The sequence below is a fragment of the Neophocaena asiaeorientalis genome, unplaced genomic scaffold (genome assembly GCF_003031525.2).
Source record: "Neophocaena asiaeorientalis asiaeorientalis breed wild unplaced genomic scaffold, Neophocaena_asiaeorientalis_V1.1 scaffold30, whole genome shotgun sequence".
Lineage (NCBI taxonomy): Eukaryota > Metazoa > Chordata > Mammalia > Artiodactyla > Phocoenidae > Neophocaena > Neophocaena asiaeorientalis.
Window position 1 is genome coordinate 17087617 of NW_020174923.1, and position 19846 is coordinate 17107462.

The 19846-nt window shown below is 58.5% G+C and overlaps 1 protein-coding gene across 1 annotated transcript in view; it reads left to right on the top strand.

Moving 5' to 3' along the window:
- Window positions 1-19060, top strand: part of PLCD3 (phospholipase C delta 3) — a 20245-nt gene extending 1185 nt beyond the window's left edge. The window contains 15 exon segments of the mRNA XM_024760775.1: window positions 8-95; window positions 10036-10197; window positions 10296-10524; window positions 10876-11005; window positions 11867-12095; window positions 12560-12761; window positions 12933-13077; window positions 14224-14376; window positions 15499-15642; window positions 15785-15935; window positions 16775-16891; window positions 17525-17691; window positions 17864-17999; window positions 18090-18239; window positions 18382-19060. Of these exon segments, the coding sequence (XP_024616543.1) occupies window positions 8-95; window positions 10036-10197; window positions 10296-10524; window positions 10876-11005; window positions 11867-12095; window positions 12560-12761; window positions 12933-13077; window positions 14224-14376; window positions 15499-15642; window positions 15785-15935; window positions 16775-16891; window positions 17525-17691; window positions 17864-17999; window positions 18090-18239; window positions 18382-18554 (2376 nt within the window). The 3' untranslated portion in view covers window positions 18555-19060.
- The last annotated feature ends 786 nt before the right edge of the window (window positions 19061-19846 follow it).

Here is a 19846-nt window from a genome sequence, read left to right on the forward strand (position 1 = left end):
GGCCCAGGTCGCAGTGCCCGTCGCGCTCCCGTCCCCGCCCGCACCCCAGGACGGCGGCAACAAGAGGCCCGGGCTGCGGGCGCTGAAGAAGATGGGTCAGTGAGCGGCTGGGGCGGCTCGGGGTGGGCGCGGAGGGGCCCCGGGGGCGCAGCCTGGGAGGGTTGGGGTGTTCTGGCGAGCCGTTGGTGGGCTTCCCAATGGGGCTGTGGGGTCCGGCGAGGGATGGAAGGCCAGCACCGTTCCAGCGGGGGAGGGGAGGTCGCACCTGGGGTCACCCGAGGTCCTGGGGTCCGAGCGAGGCTCCCAGGATGGCTTTTGTTTTCCACCAGGAGGCGCCTTACCTTCGGGTCAGAAAGCCAGAGTTGCCTTCTCAGATTTGAGGGAAGTCAGTGGGGGAAAGGAAAGTAACTATGGTTTATCAAGCATCTCCCAGACACTGGCCAGCACTGGGTGGTTACAGATGTGGTGCCCTTCAATCTTCTTCACCTTCCTGAGAGGCAGGTGGTATAATCCCCATTTCACAGATGAGGAAACTGACTCAGAGAAAGTCAGGAATTTGTCTATGACCACACAGCTAATAGAGGGCAAAAGTTTGTATGTACCCCACACTGCCCCTGGCCCCCTCTCAGAACCAGGGCAAAGTGGGACTGACTGGGGGGTTGAGGGCTTGAATGAGGGGGTTTATGTGTGAGAGTATTTTATACAATGTAAAATACTGTAAAACTGAAGTGGTGTAGTAGAACTGTGGTCGGTAGAATAGTTAATGAAGTGGGGCTGAGGGAACAGAGGGCAGGGCTGCCCGAAGACCTGTGTGAATCTTGGAGCAAAAATCAGAGGTCCCGATAGCCGGTCTTACCTTCTCTTTACCACTGTCCTCCACCCCTTGTTCTTTTTTTTAAGATTTAAAAATTTTTTAATTTATTTTATTTATTTATTTTTGGCTGTATTGGGTCTTCGTTGCTGTGCACAGGCTTTCTCTAGCTGTGGCGAGGGGAGCTTCTCTTCGTTGAGGTGCACGGGCTTCTCATTGCAGTGGCTCCTCTTGTTGCGGAGCATGGGCTCTAGGCACAGAGGCTTCAGTAGTTGTGGCTTGTGGGCTCTAGAGCGCAGGCTCAGTAGTTGCAGTGCACGGATCCACGGCATGTGGGATTTTCCCAGACCAGGGCTCAAACCCGTGCCCCCAGTATCAGCAGGCGGATGCTCAACCACCGTGCCACCAGGGAAGCCCCACCCCCTGTTCTTACTTCTGCCTCCTCTCATTCATTTGACCTGAATTTATTGAGTGCTGTGTTCTGAGCACCGTGCCTGGCACTCTCCTTATGGAGACAGAAGACGTGGTCTCTGCCCTACCTTTCATCAATCACACATGCATTCCACAAACATTTATTGAGTGCCTATATTATGCTCTGCCCTGGGGATTCAGCAACGAACAAGGCAGACACAGTCCTGGCCCTCAGAGAGCTGAAGTACCAGCAAGGATGTCAGACAATGAAGCAAAGAAATAAGGCTATGAAGGAAGGACCAAGATGCTGGCGAGCCCTGGCTGCACCCTGGAGCTGGAGGGAGACTAGAGTGAGGCAAAAGGGGAGAGGCAGGTGGAGGCTGGGTCCTCAAGGCCCCTGCTTATAAGGTTATGGACTTTCTCTGGAGGGTAACAGGAGCCCGGGAAAGGTCTCAGGCCGGAGGAGAGAGGCAGGAACTGTGTAGAGTAGGGGTGGGTTGGACGAAGGCAGGGGTGAAACAAGGAGACCCACAGGAGGGAGGTTGAGGAGTCAGCTGGGCAAGCTGTGTGTGTGCGGGGGGGACGGGGAGCTCAGAAGTGGGCCGGTACAGCCGAGATGGATTCCAGAACTACAGGGAGATGCACTGGGCTGGACTTTGCAGTTGGTGGGATCTGGAAGGTGTCTCTAGTGGGTGGCAGCGTCATCATTCTGTGGTCTAAGGGGCAGTGGTGGTTTGGGGAGAGGTCGATGGCCATGGGGAGTTGAGGTGCTGCTGAGGTAGTCAGGGCTGGTGTTGGGCCAGAGAAGCAGCCCCAGGAGTCAGCTGCCTGCGGGGGTTATGGGTACCATGGGAGGGCTGAGGCGATGCTGCTGCACACCTGCCTGCCTCCTCATTCCATACATTTTTGCTAAGCCCCATCCGCATGCCAGAGCGCAGTGTCAGGGCTGGGGCTACGGAGATGGAGGACACAGCACCTTGCCCTGGGGGAATGAACAGTCTAGTGCCAGGAGCCACTTGTAGACAAATAATTACAGCTGAGCCCAAGACTCATTACCCTTTGGCTGAGCAACGTTGAATGGGAGCTCCGGGCACCCCGTGACAGTGACACTCTTGGGAACTATGTGGGTGTCAGAATGCCATCTGGGCCACCCTCCCTCCCCCGACTGACTGACTGCCTTCAGAGAGAGGAATGTCAAGTCTGTGGGGAATGTCCCTTCCCCAGGCCTCACTGAGTCCAGGTGGAGGTGGAGGTGAAACCCAGGTGTCCTGGGGCCCAACTGCCCTGGCCATAAAGGCCCAGTCCTAGGTCTACCAGCCAGGTAGCTTCCACGATGACCCCTGCAGCTGCTGCCTCTCCTGAAATGACCCTCAGGGCTGTGTCCTGTCACCGCCTTCGCCACACCCCTTAGTCTAACAGAGGACAGATTTTCTTTCCGATCAGGTCAAGAGACTAGAGCAGGGAGTGGCTCAGAGTCAAAGGTGAAGAGGGGCCCAAGGAAAAGAAAGGGGGGCCATACTGGGGGAAACCGAGATGAGGGGGGACGGACAGCAGCCCCCGCATTGAGTGGGAGTCATTTGTGGAGCCTAGGGTCCACTCCGCTCCCATACCCCGCCCCCAGGCTGGGCTGCTGGCCTGGCCTGCTCCAGGGAAGCCAGGGAACAGTTGAAGAGCTAGAAGAGGAGCCCAGTGAGCACCGGGGCAGGCCTGAGCTCTCAGTAGCCCAGATCTTACTTAATCCTCGGCCACCCCAGGGGAAGGTGCTGTCACTGTCCTCACAGATGAGAAACTTGAGGTGAAGGGGGTGAAGTTACCGGCCCAAGGCCGCGCGGTTAAGAGGCAGCGTCTGTCTGCCACCAAAGCCATCGTTTTCAATGAGGGCTCTTTTTAATAAGAAACAGCGTTTCTTTTCTTTTTAATTAATTAATTAATTTATTTATTTTTGGCTGTGTTGGGTCTTCATTTCTGTGCGAGGGCTTTCTCCAGTTGTGGCGAGCGGGGGCCACTCACTCTTCATCTCGGTGCACGGGCCTCTCACTATCGCGGCCTCTCTTGTTGGGATCACAGGCTCCAGACGCGCAGGCTCAGTAGTTGTGGCTCACGGGCCTAGTTGCTCCGCGTCATGTGGGATCTTCCCAGACCAGGGCTCGAACCCATGTCCCCTAGCATTGGCAGGCAGATTCTTAACCACTGCGCCACCAGGGAAGCCCTCAATGAGGGCTCTTTATTGCTGGAATTAATGAATACTAACTAACACCTTTATAACACTGTGCGAGCGCTTTTCTCGTATTAGCTCGTTTAATGTCACAACCTTATGAGGTAGGTGGGACCATTAGCCTCATTTTACAAGTGAGGAAACTGAGGTTCAGAGAGGTTCAGTAACTTGCCCCGGATTCCAAGCTGGGAAGTAGCTAAGAGAGGATTTGAACCCAGGAAGTCTGGCCCAGTGTGCAAGCCCCTAACACAATGAATGAATGAGTGATTTAAGCCTGGTGGGGAGGGGTCTGCTACACCCCTCTCCCATAGTGGCTCTGCCAGCTGCCAGGGATGTCCTCATAGGGCTGCCAAAAAATATATATCAGTATGTCCCAAATTATGTAAATATTTGATACTAAAATATTATTATTTTTTGTTCATCTGAAATTCACATTTAACTGGGCACCCTGAATTTTGTCTGGAAGCCCTATCTCCCCAGAGCCTGGAACTGTCCCTGGGCCCCCGATGCTCCACCCTGCCCCTAATCCTCCCTGTGATCAGAGCACTAAGTGGGCAGAATCTGTTGCCTTCCCTCCCCCGTCGGCACACACCGCCAAGTGCCGCAGGGAAAGTGGACACTCCTGATGGCCTGCCCAGGGCATCTCCTGCAGGGTGAGTGGGGCTGCCAGGGGCGAGGTTGGCGGGTGGGGCGGTCTTCAGAGCAGCCCCCGGTCTGGGTAGGTGCCTGGCCTGGGTGGTGGGAGGGGTGGGCAGCCCTCCTGGTCACGCCGGCGTGTGCCAGGCAGGGCTGGGGGGCTGGCTCTACCCTGCGTCCTGGCCCCCTCACCTCTCCTCCTTCCTCAGCTCTGAGGAGCCCTGCTCCACGATCTCAGCCCCCAAACAGGCTTCACGCCTGGTCTGGCCCTGTGGAGAGGAGTGCTGCCACCTTTATCGCACTACGTCCACCCAGAGCAGGGGAAGCACTGCCTGCCTTTCTTGACTTTGTTGATGCTTCAGGGAATGTTATGGATTCTGGCACTGAGCTCCGCTAGGCTCTAGCCTTGGGTGTGGCAGCCAGTCAGGGCGAGGGGGACACGTTTGGTACCCGAGGTGCTGAGGCTACCTGCTGGCTTGAGGATTCCGGTGGGAAGGAGTTTGAGACCCCTCGCCGTTGCCTGTCCCCTCCCAGAGCCTCATGGCCTCAGTCACTGGGGAAAAGCTGCTCCCCTCCCCCCGTTGGCATGAAGCTGTCGGCTGTCGCTGTTCCCTGCATGTCTCACATTCCTACTGGAGTCCCGTGGGCCCTTCCTGAGTGTACACTGGCACACACACACACACACACACCTTAGTTTCCATGCCAAGCTGACCACCTCCCACCCACCAACCCCATACACACACACACACCTGATAGGCACACACCACCCTACACACGCCTTCACTCCTTACACACCCTGCTCCCTGCATGCACGCACCGTGACCACACAGCACTCCCACCCCTGCCACCAGCCCACTCTGGCCTCTGCCCACCCCCTGCACGGCCCCTGCATCCACCCCTGCCTTGGGCCACCCACACTGTTTTTAGCATACACAGCTAGTCCTCTCTGATCATCAGTGGCCCATCTGTGAGAAAGGTGGGATTGAAGGGCCAGGGATAAACTTGGCCTCCCCACAGCCCCTTGCAGCTCTGCCAGTGAGGCAGATTCCTGCCCGCAGCCTTGGCCCCAGACCACACACAGCCCAAACCGCCCAGGCTGCAGGTGGTTACTGGGAAACTGTGGGGCTGCCCGTTCCTCACCACCTCCCGGCCCCTCTCTGGGGGCTGAGATAAGCGGCTCAGGGAAGGTGTCTGGGCCCCAGCTGATGACACTGGGCGGGAGAGGGGCCCAGCTGGAAGCCATGGGACTGAGGAGCAGGGATGGAGCAGAATACCCGGGTCCTTGCCCACCCCCCATCCCCGACACTGCCTCGGTTTCCTTCTTTGTTATCATTTACTGTGAGCCCCCTGTGGGTGGGCCCCAGACAGAGAGCCCTGTGTGCTCCTTCAGTCACACAGAGCCCTTTGAACTCTGAACGCACCCCAGCTGCCCCGTGACCCTGGACAAGTTCGTTAGCTGCTCTGTGCCTCTTCAACAGCTTTACTGAGAATTAATTCACATCCCATACCATTCGGCCATGTAAGGTGTACAGCGGTTTCTGGCATATTACATTATTATTATTATTATTCTTTGGCTGTGCTGTGTGGCATGCAGGATCTTAGTTCCTCCACCAGGGATCAAAACCTGTGCCCCGGGCTTCCCTGGTGGCGCAGTGGTTGGGAGTCCGCCTGCCGATGCAGGGGACACGGGATCGTGCCCCGGTCCGGGAAGATCCCACATGCCGCGGAGCGGCTGGGCCCGTGAGCCATGGCCGCTGAGCCTGCGCGTCTGGAGCCTGTGCTCCGCAGCGGGAGAGGACACGACAGTGGGAGGACCACGTACCGCAAAAAAAATAAAAAAAAAAAAAAAACCTGTGCCCCCTGCATTGAGAGCGCGGAGTCTTAACCACTGGGCCGCCAGCAAAGTCCCTTAATTTTTCAAAATTGTGGTGCAATACATGTAACATAAAATTGGCCACGGGCGCCACTCTGAAGTGGGCAGTTCAGTGGCATTAATTACATTTACAATATTGCGTGATTTCTAAAACTTTCCGTCACCCTGAACAGAAACTCTGCAACCGTTAGGACATAAGTCACCATTCTTCCCTTTCCCCAGCCCCCGGTAACCTCTAATTTACTTTCTGTCTCTGAATTTTTTTAAATTGAGGTATAAGTGATATAAAATCTGTTTCTGTGAATTTGACTGTTCTAGTATCTCATGTAAATGGAATCGTACATCATTTGTCCTTCTGGGTCTGGCTTATTTCCCTTAGCATAATGTTTTCATCTTTTTTTTTTTTTTTTTTTTTTTTGCGGTACGCGGGCCTCATCACTGCTGCGGCCTCCCCCATTGCGGAGCACAGGCTCCGGACGCGAAGGCTCAGCGGCCATGGCTCACAGGCCCAGCCGCTCCGCGGCATGTGGGATCTTCCCGGACCGGGGCACGAACCCGCGTCCCCTGCATCGGCAGGCGGACTCGCAACCACTGCGCCACCAGGGCAGCCCACATAATGTTTTCACGGTTCATCCGTGTTGTAACAGAGATCAGATTTCACTCCTCTTTATGGCTGAATAATAACCCACTGTATGCATAGACCACATTTTGCTTATTCATTCATTTGTTGATGGACGCTTGGGTTGTTTCCACCTTTTGGTACTGTTTGTCCTCATTTTTACTACTGTTATTTCGTGATTGTTCCCCCACCTGCTCGGTTGAGGTGGCCATGGTGCTGGCCCAGCCCAGCTCCAGGTTCAAGGCAGAGATGGATAGATAGAGAATCCACGGAAACCACGGGAGGCAGGCAGCTTGCACTCCTGCTCCAAGCAGGTAGGAATGAGGTCGAGGAAACATCTGGGGGTTTGGATCTGGTGGGACCGATAAATGTTTACTGGGTGGCTAGGCAGAGGGCCAGGCCCCTCTCAGTATCACTGCCCAGGGCCTGGGCCTGCCTCCTGACCTCACGCCCTTACCTCCCTTGGTCCTGCCCCTCCCATCTGACAGCTCAGCCCCCTCACTATCCTAGGGTTCAGAAGCTCAAGCAATGGAGAAATAGAGGCACCCACCCAGGGACTCAGCACCTGGCCCAGCCTGGCACTTCACCCTCATTCTGTGTGGCTTTTCCTCTGGCAGTGTGGTTGGAGGACAGTGTGGTCCAAGGGGCAGTGTGATCGGGGGGGACCTGTGCTGGTTGGGTGGGCAGAATGGAATGTCACCCCTTCCCCCAGCAGGCTCCTGGGGAGCTGGGGGTGAGAGCCAGGAGTAGGGGCCTCCTCAGCGTGGGAACCTGTCCCAGTGGGGTGCTGGTCGGGAGCTCAGGCTGCCTTTCTCCATGTCCTGTTTGCAGCAGGCTCTTCAGTGACTCACCTCCATTTCCAGCCTTAGTCATGCACCAGCCCCCTCCTCCACCCCCCCACCCCCCCACCTCTGGCCTTGGCATCACAGGGCTGGCCCAGTCAGGGGAGGTGGCTGCAGCTGCAGTGCCTGGTTGTCATGGGGATGAGGAGTCCCCTTTCCCATAGCTGAGGGGGTGGTGGAGGGGCGGGCTCAGCCCTGGTGGCGCTGCGGGTGCCCCTGAATGCCCTGCCCCCCACTCTGTTGTTCCTCAGGATGAGAGAATGCAGAGGTTGCCTGGATGTGGGGAACCTGTGTGGATAGGGGCCTGAGGGTCTGGTGAGTCTCTTGGCCTGGCACATGCCAAGTTCCAGCTCTTTACCTGGAAGAAGGAGGGTTCCACCTCCCCTTCCTGGCTAGGTCGCACTGAGTGGGCATTGACCCTTCCAGAAGGCCACAGTCTAAACCCTGAGAGACCCCTTGGAGCCATTAGGGTCACAAACTGGCCCCAAGGGGAACCATAGCCTCTTAAGGATGGCAGGTTTCTCCTCCTGCCCCTGAGTCCATGATTCTCCATTATAGTCACTCTCAAAGTCATAAGGTAGCTTTTTAAACATACAGATGTCCAACCCCCAACCTGTACCTGCTGGATGAGAATCTCTGGGTCATGGGTTTTGCAACCTCCACCAGGCGATTCTGATGCACAGCCGGAGTTGAGAAACCCTGACCCACAAGGCTGCTGCCCTGACATCTGGACAGATGGCTCGGGGCTGGGGCTAGAATACACTTAGTCCCCAGCTGTCTGTCCATCTGCCTCCCCTTTCAGAAAACACTGGCTGCAAGCCTGGCTCTGGGACAAGCACTGAGGTGAGGATATCCCAGTGCTTGGGCTTATTAAGGTCCACTGAAATTACAGTTTAGGTGGGGTGATTTAATTAAAGTAAAAAATGTTGCTGGTGGTCAGGGAAGGAGAACGCCTATTTGAGGACAAATCAGGAAAGACTTCCTGGAGGAGGTGGCCCTTGAAGGACCCCAGTGTGAGGAAGAGATGGGAGAATGATCCTACAAAGACTCCTAGAGAGAGTGAGAGGAAGCCCCAGGAATTGAGACTTGATACCTCAGGTCAGGGTTTGCAGCTGGGCAAGCAGGGTCCTTGGGGCCACAAAGCCTAAAGCCAAACCCAGTACTGGGAGCTTGTTAAAATAAAGGGAGGAAGAGAGGCCCACTGTCTTGTTTCTTTTGGCCCAAACAGTGGTGTTTTGGGGTTTTTTGTTTCAATTTGATTTAATTGCCAACATTGAAAAATCTGGAGGCGTCACATATAAATCCAGATTCAGTTCTCTGGGAACTCTGGGCCTTCATCCACTCCTGGCTGCCTCCGTCCTTCCAAAGGGTGTGGACCCTACAGTTTGTCTGGTTTCCACACGTTCTGTTGTCCCCTGGCTCATAAACCTTTGGTTTTGACCCCTGCTGAGGAAGATCTGAGCAGGGTGTGGCCCTACCAGGATGGGCAGCGTCTTGACTGAATTTTGGATTTTGTAGCAGCTACTATTGTGGTCTCCATTTTATGAATGGCGAACATGAGGCTTAGAGCAGTCACAGGGTAGTGCCACCAAGGCCGTGTAACTGGGAAGTGACAGAGCTGGTATTTGACTCCTCGGACCCTGCTCTTTCCTAGGTCCTCAAGCCCAGGGTGGTTGCAGGGAGTTGGGGAGGGAGGAGGATAGAAGGAGCAGAGGGGTCAGTGTAGTGGCCAAGGGCAAAGGTGCTGGAGCCTGACCTCCAGGGTCTGAAGCCTGCTTCTGCCACTCCCCAGCCATGGAATTCTGGCAAGTTGCTGAAGCATCTCTGCACTTGTTTTCTCGTGTGTTAATACGTGAGTGGGGTCTGGCATGTAGTAGGTACTTTGTAAGCATTTTGTCTTATTAAGAAGGATGGACGCTGTGACCGGAGAGCACATGTGGGCTCAGGGGTTACACGGGGTTGTGACAGTGGCTGGGCAAGGGGGATACCAAGTGTCACAGGAGATCATGCTTTCAGCTGGGCCCCACCAGGGCATCTGGAGATCAGCCCCAGGCTGGCCAAGGCAGGACTGGGCCTGGCATGCTTGGTCTGAGACCCTGGAGCCAGAGTGACCTCTGCTGTCCTCCCTTGTCTTCGGGAAAGCAGAGGTGAGGAGCTTGGGTTGCAGCAAGAAAGATTTAGGTTAGATAGTGAGACTACCCTCTTGATGGTCAGGTTTTCGTGTCAAGGGAAAAAGGCTGTTGATGGCAGATTCCAGGCTTGAAGGCTGGAGGCCGTGATGGAGAGGAGTGGCAGAAAGAGTGACCTTTAGCGAGGCCTGAGTCCCAGGCGCTGCCTTGAGCTCTGCTCTGAGGGCCTCCAGACGAGGCTGCTTGACACGGGGGAGGGCAGGCCTGTTACTGGCACCCCTCCCAGGGGGGCCTGGGTGGGACACACCAAGCACAGGCCTTGGGGCCAAAGAGCCTGCAGCCAAAGCCAGTATTGGGGCCTGTTACAGGGAGAGGAAGAGCCGCCTGGGAGAGTTTACAGAGGCTTGGGGAGGGAGGCCGCACCTCCCTGCCGGGAGGAGGGTGGAGGGAACCTGCAAGCAGGGCCGGCCAGGATGCCCATCGCCTCCCGCCCCCGCAGGCCTGACGGAGGACGAGGACGTGCGCGCCATGCTGCGGGGCTCCCGGCTCTGCAAGATCCGCTCGCGGACATGGCAAAAGGAGCGGCTGTACCGGCTGCAGGAGGACGGCCTGAGCGTGTGGTTCCAGCGGCGCATCCCGCGCGCGCCTTCGCAGCACATCTGTGAGCTGGGGCCCGGGCGGGCGCGGGCAGGCTGGGGACAGTGGAGGCCCGGCCCCGCCGCCCTGACCCGGCCGCGCGCGTCCCGTCCCTCTCCGCAGTCTTCGTGCAGCACATCGAGGCCGTCCGCGAGGGCCACCAGTCCGAGGGCCTGCGGCGCTTCGGGGGCGCCTTCGAGCCGGCGCGCTGCCTAACCATCGCCTTCAAGGGGCGTCGCAAGAACTTGGACCTGGCGGCGCCCACGGCCGAGGAGGCGCAGCGCTGGGTGCGCGGTCTGGCCAAGCTGCGCGCGCGCCTCGATGCCATGAGCCAGCGCGAGCGCCTCGACCAATATCCTCCCGGGCAGGGCAGCGGACCGCGCGGGGAGGGGGGCCGGCCGTGTGCCGGGAGGACCCTCAGGCCCCGGGGAGGCGGGGCTCCGCCCTTAGGGACCCGCGGTTTGAGCTAGAGCCCCTTGTCTTAAGAACCGAGGGTGGTGACGGGGCATCCTGTCTCTGGGGAGCCCGTTCCCGTGGAGGACGTGCGGCTGGGGCACTCAGGGGGTCCACAGGCTGAGGGGAAACCACAGCCCCCAAACCTGGGAGCCCCCAGGGCGGGGGTGGGGGTATGCCATACCTGTCAGTTACCTGTCAGCAGGGGGCTGGGCCCAGCCTGTCTGTAGTATTTCTTGAGCACCCACACCTGGATCCACTTCTATCTGCATCGAGCGGACTCCAACCAGGACAGTAAGATGAGCTTCAAGGAGATCAAGAACCTGCTCCGCATGGTCAACGTGGACATGAACGACATGTACGCCTACAGCCTCTTCAAGGTGGGCATCTGCCACCCTTCTGACCTCTGCTCTCTGCCTTCCCCCAGCCATCTGAGTCATCAGTTCCCTCCCCCTTCCCACCCGCCAGCTTTTGTGGAGAGTGGCCTCTCTCTGCAGAAAGGCCACATCTGGGCCTAGGTACACTTTCAGCCCAGTGAAGCCACTGGGCCAGGATGGGAGTGCTGGCCCAGAGCTCCTTTCCTCACCCTCAGGCAGAGCCCAGGTAGGGAGGACCTCAGGCTCATGGGTACACACAGGAGCGCACCCCCCTCCACTGTGGCATGCGTGGCACCTCCACACGTGACCATGTACACCCCACATGTGGGAGCACAGACAGGGGCCCACGGAGGTGGGCTGTGCATCCGTGGCCCAGTTGGATCACGTGGAGACACCTGTGTGGATGTTGACTGTGACCTCAAAAGACAGGAGGGGCCACGGCACCAGTGCACCTGGGCTGATAGCACCACGTGAATTCTGTTATGTGTTGCTCATTGCCCCTGGGTGTGAACGTGTGAGGCTGAGAACGGTAGCGTATACACACGGGAGGGGGGATTCTGGCAGCGGGGCTCAGCTCTGCCCAGGGCTCACAGTTTTTCCTCTCACATCTTGATTCTTGGAGTAGGTCATGGGGCAGAGGAACAGGCAATGAACCCAAGAGTCCTTTCTTAGAATCCCAGCCCTGTGATTTAGCAGCTGTGTGCGTCTGAGTGAGACCCGGAGCCTGGCTAGCTTTCAGTTTCTCCACCTGTGAAACTGCGGACAATGCCTCCTTCCCAGACGTGGTGGATGACGGGTGTGTCAGCGCAGGCCAGCTCTCCCAGGGTGTCCTCCTCCTCTGAATCTCTCCCTCCTGCTCTCCAGGAGTGTGACCGCTCCAACAATGAGTGGCTGGAGGGGCCTGAGATCGAGGAGTTTCTGCAACGGCTGCTGAAACGCCCCGAGCTGGAGGAGATCTTCCATCGGTACTCGGGCGAGGACCGGGTGTTGAGCACCCCCGAGCTGCTGGAGTTCCTGGAGGACCAGGGTGAGGATGGCGCCACACTGGCCCACGCCCAGCAGCTCATCCACACCTATGAGCTCAACGAGACAGGTGAGGGGTCTGACAGATGGGGCTGGGGCCAACACGGCCCAGGGCTCGGCATCTGACAGGTCCGGGTCCCCAGCTAAGTGGGCTCTGCTCTTACAGGCTGTGGGCACCATCTTGGGCAGGTTACCTTGCTTCTCTGAGACTCAGCTGCCACATCTGTAAAATGACATAGTAATGTACCGTCCTCACGGGATTGGGTTGAAATTAAATGGCATAACTTGGGAGTCCCCTGGTGGCCTACTGGTTAGGATTCCAGCCTTTCACTGCCGTGGCCCGGGTTCAATCCCTGGTCGGGAAACAGATCCCGCAAGCTGCGAGGTGTGGCCAAAAAAAAAAAAAAGGCATAACTTACGTGGAGTCCAGTCAGTAGACAGGTGCTCGCTATTACTAAGTTGAGTGAGCGTTGAGGCACTTTAGGGCCAGGCAAAGGGGTCCCCCGTGATGCTCTCTTCTGCCCGTTCCTTCAGCCAAGCAGCACGAGCTGATGACTCTGGATGGCTTCATGATGTACCTGTTGTCGCCTGAGGGGGCTGCCCTGAACCCGGCCCACACGTGTGTGTTCCAGGACATGAACCAGCCCCTGGCCCACTACTTCATCTCCTCCTCCCATAATACCTACCTGACCGACTCTCAGATCGGTGGGCCCAGCAGCACCGAGGCCTATGTTAGGTACCATCGTGGGGGGGATGGTGGGAGTGAACATGTCTGGGAGCCAGTTTGGGGATGGACATGGGGCTCAACTCCCGCCATGGGCTTCCTGGGGCCTACCTGGGCGCCTGTCCATTGCCCTGCTCTGTGCCACCCACACGGCACCTGGCCCATCCATCCATCCGTCCGCAGAGCCTTTGCCCAGGGATGCCGCTGTGTGGAGCTTGACTGCTGGGAGGGGCCAGGAGGGGAGCCGGTCATCTACCATGGCCACACCCTCACCTCCAAGATCCTCTTCCGAGATGTGATCCAGGCAGTGCGTGACCACGCCTTCACGGTGAGCCCTGGGACCCCCACGCCCAGCCCCAGAGCCTTCCCCATGACATCAGCTGGTCTTGGTCCTTCCAGAAGAAACCCCTGGGACTTCCCTGGTGGTCCAGTGGTTAAGAATCTGTGCTTCCACTGCAGGGGGCACGGGTTCGATCCCTGGTCAGGGAACTAAGATCCTGCAAGCCGCGTGCGGCGCGGCCAAAAAAACCCCCAAACAAAAAAAACCCCGAAACAAAAGAAACCCCTGCCCAGGGACTCACTTTCACCAAGTGCTGCTGGGACAACTGCCCAATGGGGTAGAATAAAGCTGGGTGAGAGGCTCCCTTCTCCCACCCTTATATTTAGTAAATGTATTAAAATCGTAAAATTTCCAGAAGAAAACCTTGTGGGTAGGGTAGGACCTTTTAATTATGACTGGCAAAGAGAAAATCGTGAAAGAGAGGCTCAGTGTTGCACCTACATAAAATTGCAACTTCTGTCGAGCTATACAAACCTTACCATCAGCAAATGATGGGCTGGGACCAAAAGTGTGCAACCTAAACGACGTGGTCGGTGCCGTTAACAGATAAAGAGCATTTATAAGTGTAGGGCGCGGCTGGATAGCCATTGCGCATGCGCTAAGTATGCCGCTAGGGCGCATGCACCTAATATGCTAATCAGGTTTTGAAGCAGTGGCCTATCCAAAGTCCGGCTTGCGAAATGCGATAACCATACGGACGAATCGGGGACTTACACGAGTCCTTAAGCCCTTATATAAGCAGACAGGCTCGAGCGTACGGGGTTTTCCTTCCATCCGCCCGAAATCAAGCCGTACTCCAATAAAGTGTGATGCGAGAAGAATCTAGCGTGTGGTGATTCGTCATTCTGCTGGTCAGAAGCGGCTCGCCGCATATAAGAGCAAAGCATTCCTGCAGCCACCCTCAGCTCCCCAGACACTCCACCCCTTCCCCGAGGCCCCAGATCTGACCTCTGCCCCTCCACGCACACACTGACCCCGGTGTGTCCCACATCCACGCACTCAGTCTCCCCCAGAGTGGGTTCTCCAGAGCCCTGCCTTTGCCTGCCTGGCCTGAAAGGGGTGGGGGGCTGGGCATAGCAGGGGTCCTGGTGGGTGAGGGGTGAGTGACTGAGCTGCTGCCCCTCCCTCCCACAGCTGTCTCCGTACCCCGTCATCCTGTCCCTCGAGAACCACTGTGGGCTGGAGCAGCAGGCTGCCATGGCCCGTCACCTCCACACTATCCTAGGGGACATGCTGGTGACGCAGCTGCTGGACTCCCAGAACCCTGAAGAGCTGCCGTCGCCAGAGGTGATGCTCCCGGACCCCCAGCCTGGGTGGGGGGAGGGTCTGGCTCCGAGGTCCACATCCACCTCCCTTGTTCAGGCCCCCTCCCCTCTCTCTGTCTTAACCTTCCTCCGCTTCTCCGTTCATCTGACGTCTGCCACCCTGTGGTCTAGTCACTTGTCTGCCTTCCATTTTGACTAGACACACCCCACCCTGTCACCTGGCATTGAAGGCCCTCTACGACCTGGCCCTGACCTCCCCGCTCTGCCTCCTGCCCACGGAGTCCCTGCAGGCTTGGCCGTTCCCATCTCTAAGGCCTTGGTTGACACTGTCTCTTCCATCTGAAGCTCCCTTCCTAGCCATCTGTGCTCACCAAGCGCCACCTGCTTAGAGCTGTAGCTCAGCGTAAAGGGCCTCTTCCTGTGGCCTTAACAACTTCCTCAGAAGTGGTCCTTCCTCCTTTCCTCCCACCCCCCAGAGCATTTCATCTGCCCCTTCAGGACACTCATCCTTTCTGGGCTCTTTGAGAAAACTCTCCTCCTCCTCGCGATCCCAAATTATGCAAGGAATGTAGATTCACCTTTGTGTGTGATTTTTTTGTCGGTATGAAAATAACATACATATGGTAAAAGAAAAAATGGAGCCGCGGAAAAGCATACACAACGGAACATGGATTTTCCTCCACTCAGGCTCCCCCCTGTCCTATTTCTGAAGAAGTAAGCATCTTCAACAGTGTCTTGGGTATCCTTCCAGAACTTTCCCACGCATATATATAGCTATGTACATAGCTATCTTCTCTTTCAAATGGTGCCCGAAGAAGATCATGTGAGCACATACTCTACGTGTGCTTCTTTCACATGAGGTCTTTTTTGAAGAGAGCACCTCCTCTTCCAAGCCCGAGCCGCCTCATTCATTTTACTGGCTGCTCTGTAGTATGCCGATGCTTAGAGGGACCCCATTAGCCAGTCCCCTGTGGGTGGGGCTGTTTCCCTCATAGGTTTCTTCCTATCAGAAACATCACTCATCTGTGTCTCCTTCGCTGCTCGCCACCCTGGGCCAGCCCCTCACACAGTGGTGGCTGAGTGAGAGACTGACCGGCCGACATAGGGGCAAAAGGGCTTAATTTTTCCGTGTTGGTCTCTACAGCAGCTGAAAGGCCGGGTCCTGGTGAAGGGGAAGAGGCTACCAGCCGCTCGGAATGAGGACGGTCGAATTCTATCAGACCGGGAGGAGGACAACGAAGACGAGGACGAAGAAGAGGAGGCGGGGGCCCCAGAGCAGAGGCGGCGGGTGAGTGGGCCTGGCTGGGCCAGCCCGGGCCTGGCAGGGGCTTGATGCCACTGTGGAGCTTGGGGGCAGGCGGCAGAGGGAAGGAAGGTGGGAGGACCAGGGGTCTGGAGTGGGCAGACCCCCGCTGAGGCTCGTCTCCCAGGCCAAGCAGATCTCCCCGGAGCTGTCGGCCCTGGCCGTGTACTGCTGGGCCAGCCGCCTGCGGACCCTGCGCCCTGCCCCAGCCCCGCCCCAGCCCTGCCAGGTCAGCTCCCTCAGCGAGCGCAAGGCCAAGAAGCTCATCCGAGAGTCAGGTAGGAGCCGGGACGTCGGGCCTCTGGGGGACCTGCAGGCTCCTGGTGGGTGGTAGATGCTGAAGTTGATCTGGAAAGGAGTGCGAAAGGGCTTCGGGGGCAGTGAAAAGAGGGGCTCAGGGAATGAGCGCCCAGCACATGCCCGGCACCCGGCCAGGCGTACGTAGAGGGAAAAGGGCACAGGGAAGGGGGAGGCTGCTGTCTGCCTTCACCAGCTCACAGCCTAGTGGTGGGGCCAGACACAGATGGATAATTACGGTGCCGGGTGATCAGTCGGGCAGGACAGGCATGATGGAGGCTGGGGAAGCCCAGCAGGAGGGGGTGAGATCAGAGAAGGGTTCCCGAGCAAGTGATGGCTGAGAAGACACCTGACTGAAGGATGAGGCGGAAGCAGCCAGGTGAAGAGGGGGAGGGGACTTCAGACAGGAGGAGCAGGTTGTTCCAAGGCCTGGAGGCTTGAGGTACAGGAAGGGTTCCTGGAGCCAGAGGCGTGGCTGGAGGAGTGCTTGTGGGATGAGCCATGAAAGACAGGGGATGCCAGCCTGGGGCCAAGTGCTCCACCCACCAAGTTGGGAACGTGGGGACTTGGGGTGGGAGGCAGTGTCAGGCGGCGGGAGGGGGGGTGTCCCTGCCCCTCTCTGGACTTCAGCAGCCTCCTTGTGAGGACCCCCGTCCCCTCATCAGAGAGAACAAGGAGCGGGGGCGGGGGAGCTGGGGATGGGAGTTCAGCCTCTGTTCCCAGCTTGCCTCTGGAGGTGGGGGAGGGGAGGGGACAGGCCCTGGCACCCGGTGAGCCCCAGCCCAGGGGCTGTCACAGTCCTGCCCCAACTCTCCCTCAGGGAACAGCTTCATCAGGCACAATGCCTGCCAACTGACCCGTGTCTACCCACTGGGGCTGCGGATGAACTCCGCCAACTACAACCCCCAGGAGATGTGGAACTCGGGCTGTCAGCTGGGTGAGTGGGAGCGCCGGGGAGAGGGGGTGGGCAGGGGGCCACGGCGGCCCCAGCAGTGATGAGGCCGCACAGCTTTCCAGAAGGTGGAGAAATGAGTCCAGAAATAGATGCCAGTTATCAAAAGACTGATCAACAAGGAAGGTGGGGAAACACAAAGCAGGCTCGTTTGTGTAAACGAGCCAGGCACAATCTCAAAACTTTTCATGCAGGTGGAAATTAAAAACCTGCGCTCCCACATGCCCCTCACGCACACACACAGCGCGGCAGTCCCCGCGAAGTCAACGCTGACGAGCGTGTGTTCTGGAGGGAGGCTGAGCAGAGCCAAAGGAGAGGAGCCTGGTCCCCGTGGGGGCAGGGAGGGAAACATGGGGCTTCCTTGGATCCTGCCTCTGGCCCGGCCCCAGGCCCAGCCCCACCCTCCGGCTCCAGCTGCGGAGGCTGCCGTGAAACCCCCCAGCCATGGTAGGGGTGGGATATCACTACCCAGGCAGTGGGACCCTGGGCCCTCTCTAGAGAGAGCTGAGTCCTCGCCCCATGAGGTGTGTCCGGCGGGGAGGGCAGTGAGACTCCTGAAACTGAGCAGTGAAGAGAGGGCCACTGAGAGCCCCTGCCCTGCCCCCGCTGTGTCCACAGTGGCCCTGAACTTCCAGACGCCAGGTTATGAGATGGACCTCAATGCCGGGCGCTTCCTTATCAACGGGCAGTGCGGCTATGTCCTGAAGCCTGCCTGTCTGCGGCAGCGTGACACAACCTTTGACCCTGAGTGTCCCGGACCCCCCAGAACGACTTTCACCATCCAGGTCAGCAGCCTGGACCACACCCTGGCTGGGGTCCCTGTCTGCGGGGTGCCAGCCTGAGGCTAGCAGAGGCCTGAGGACAGCTCGCGGGAGGGCGGTCCGCCTCCAGGTCCTGAGCGGGAGGGCCGGTGTGAGCCCCTCGGGCCAGGCTGCAGCTCCCCTCGCTCCCGCGCAGGTGCTGACCGCGCAGCAGCTGCCCAAGCTGAATGCCGAGAAGCCAAACTCCATCGTGGACCCGCTGGTGCGCATTGAGATCCACGGGGTGCCCGCAGACTGTGCTTGCAAGGAGACCAACTGCGTGACCAACAATGGTGGGGGCCCCGCTGGGGCGAGCCGGGGGCAGATAGCGGGGAGCGGGGCAGGTGCAGGGCGGGCTCTTGACGGACAGGCCTGCGCCCTAGGCTTCAACCCCCGCTGGGGGCAGACCCTGCAGTTCCAGCTGCGGGCTCCGGAGCTGGTGCTGGTCCGGTTCGTGGTGGAAGATTATGACGCCACGTCCCCCAATGACTTTGTGGGCCAGTTTACACTGCCTCTCAGCAGCCTGAAGCAAGGTTGGTGGGGCTGACGGGGGTGGAAAGAGAAGGGGGGCCGGGCCTCCAAGGCCCTGTTCACCCGGGCTGCCCACTCCCTCCGAGAGCCTGGCCCCGCGGGGCGGTGGGCAGAGAAGCTGACACCGGGCTACCCTCCCGGCAGGATACCGCCACATCCACCTGCTTTCCAAGGACGGGGCCTCACTGTCACCAGCCACCCTCTTTGTCCACATCTGCATCCAGCGCTCCTGACGGCACAGCTGAGCCACCCTGGGTTCTGCAGGTGCCAGTCCGCATCCCTCAGCGGAGGCCCTCTCCTCTGGAGTGGAGGGGTGACGGAGGGCCAGCCCTCCAGCCTCCCACTTAGCCTGCCCGCCAGGCTCTGTTCTCAACTGGGTGCTGAGGGCCGCCTCAGCCCCTCCTGAAGAACAGGCAGTTGATCTTTTCCCTGGGCTGTGAGATGCCCCCAGCTCCTCGGGTGCTCAGCCCACCTGGTCGTCGTGGCTTCTGAAGAGCCAGGCCCGTTGCTGCCAGGAGACTTGGGGAGCGGGACATGTAAGCCCTCAGCCACTCTCTGCCCCGTCCCAGCCTCCTTCCCACAAGGAGCCCAGCCACCCCCTTGCCCCCTCCCCAGGCGATAGCCACCCCGTAAGGCCCTCCTTCCCCCTCCAGGCTTTCTGGGCTCCTCCCTCCAGCTCTGGAACCTGAGCGCCACTCCCTTGTTAAAGCGAGCAGGGAGAGGGAGGCTCAGCCCTGGGTAAACCGAGGAGGAGATTTTTAACTTGTCTTAGAAGAGCCCTGGAGAGGACAGCAGAACAAAATAAAGAAGCAAGTTTATTTTACCATTGCCACCCCCTGAGCACCTCTGAGGTCACACCCACAGGCCTCTGAGGAGGGACGGGGCAGAGGGAGCGTCCCTTGGGCCTCTTGCTGCATCTGGGCTCCCTGTCTAGGACAGCCAGGGGTGCTGGAGGAGCTGCCGCAGCTCAAAATAGCCCTGACCCTTCCTCTTGGCTCAAAGCTGCTGCCAGCATCACAAGACTGTGGGGACGGCAGTTCACAAAGCCACCCCCACAGCACATACACCAGGGGCCTTGGACGGGGAGCGGGGCAGGTGGGTGGGCTTCTGCCAGAGCAGGATCGTTATGGCCCTCAAGGGGGTGGGGACAGGCCTCTGAGGGACTCCAGACAGAGTCCCCCTTTCCAGGCTCAGCTGGGTTCGAGGCCCCTGTCTGCTCAGTAGGCGAATCCCAGAGACCTGGAACTCTCCTGCCACCAGCCAACCAGCCTTCTAGACAAAGGCCTGGAAAGCAGCGGGCCGCCCCAGGCCCCCCTAGAGATGCTGGGAGAGGTGCCCAGACACCGGAAGGCAGAATCCAGAGGCGACCTGTCAGAAAGGTGACTTTCTGGGATTAAATGTGGAGCTCTGGCATCTGGGGTTCCCTCAAGCAGCAGCACCAACCCTGAACAAGGGCTGAGCTTGACGGCAGTTCCCGGAGGGTGGGCTGGGGCAGGGGCTGGGCTGGGCTGGGGCTGGAAGCTGCTCCCATAGAACCCAGGGCTGGGCTGTCTCCACCTTCCTGCCTGATGCAGGAAGTGACAGCCTCACCCTGCTCTCGGTTTACACC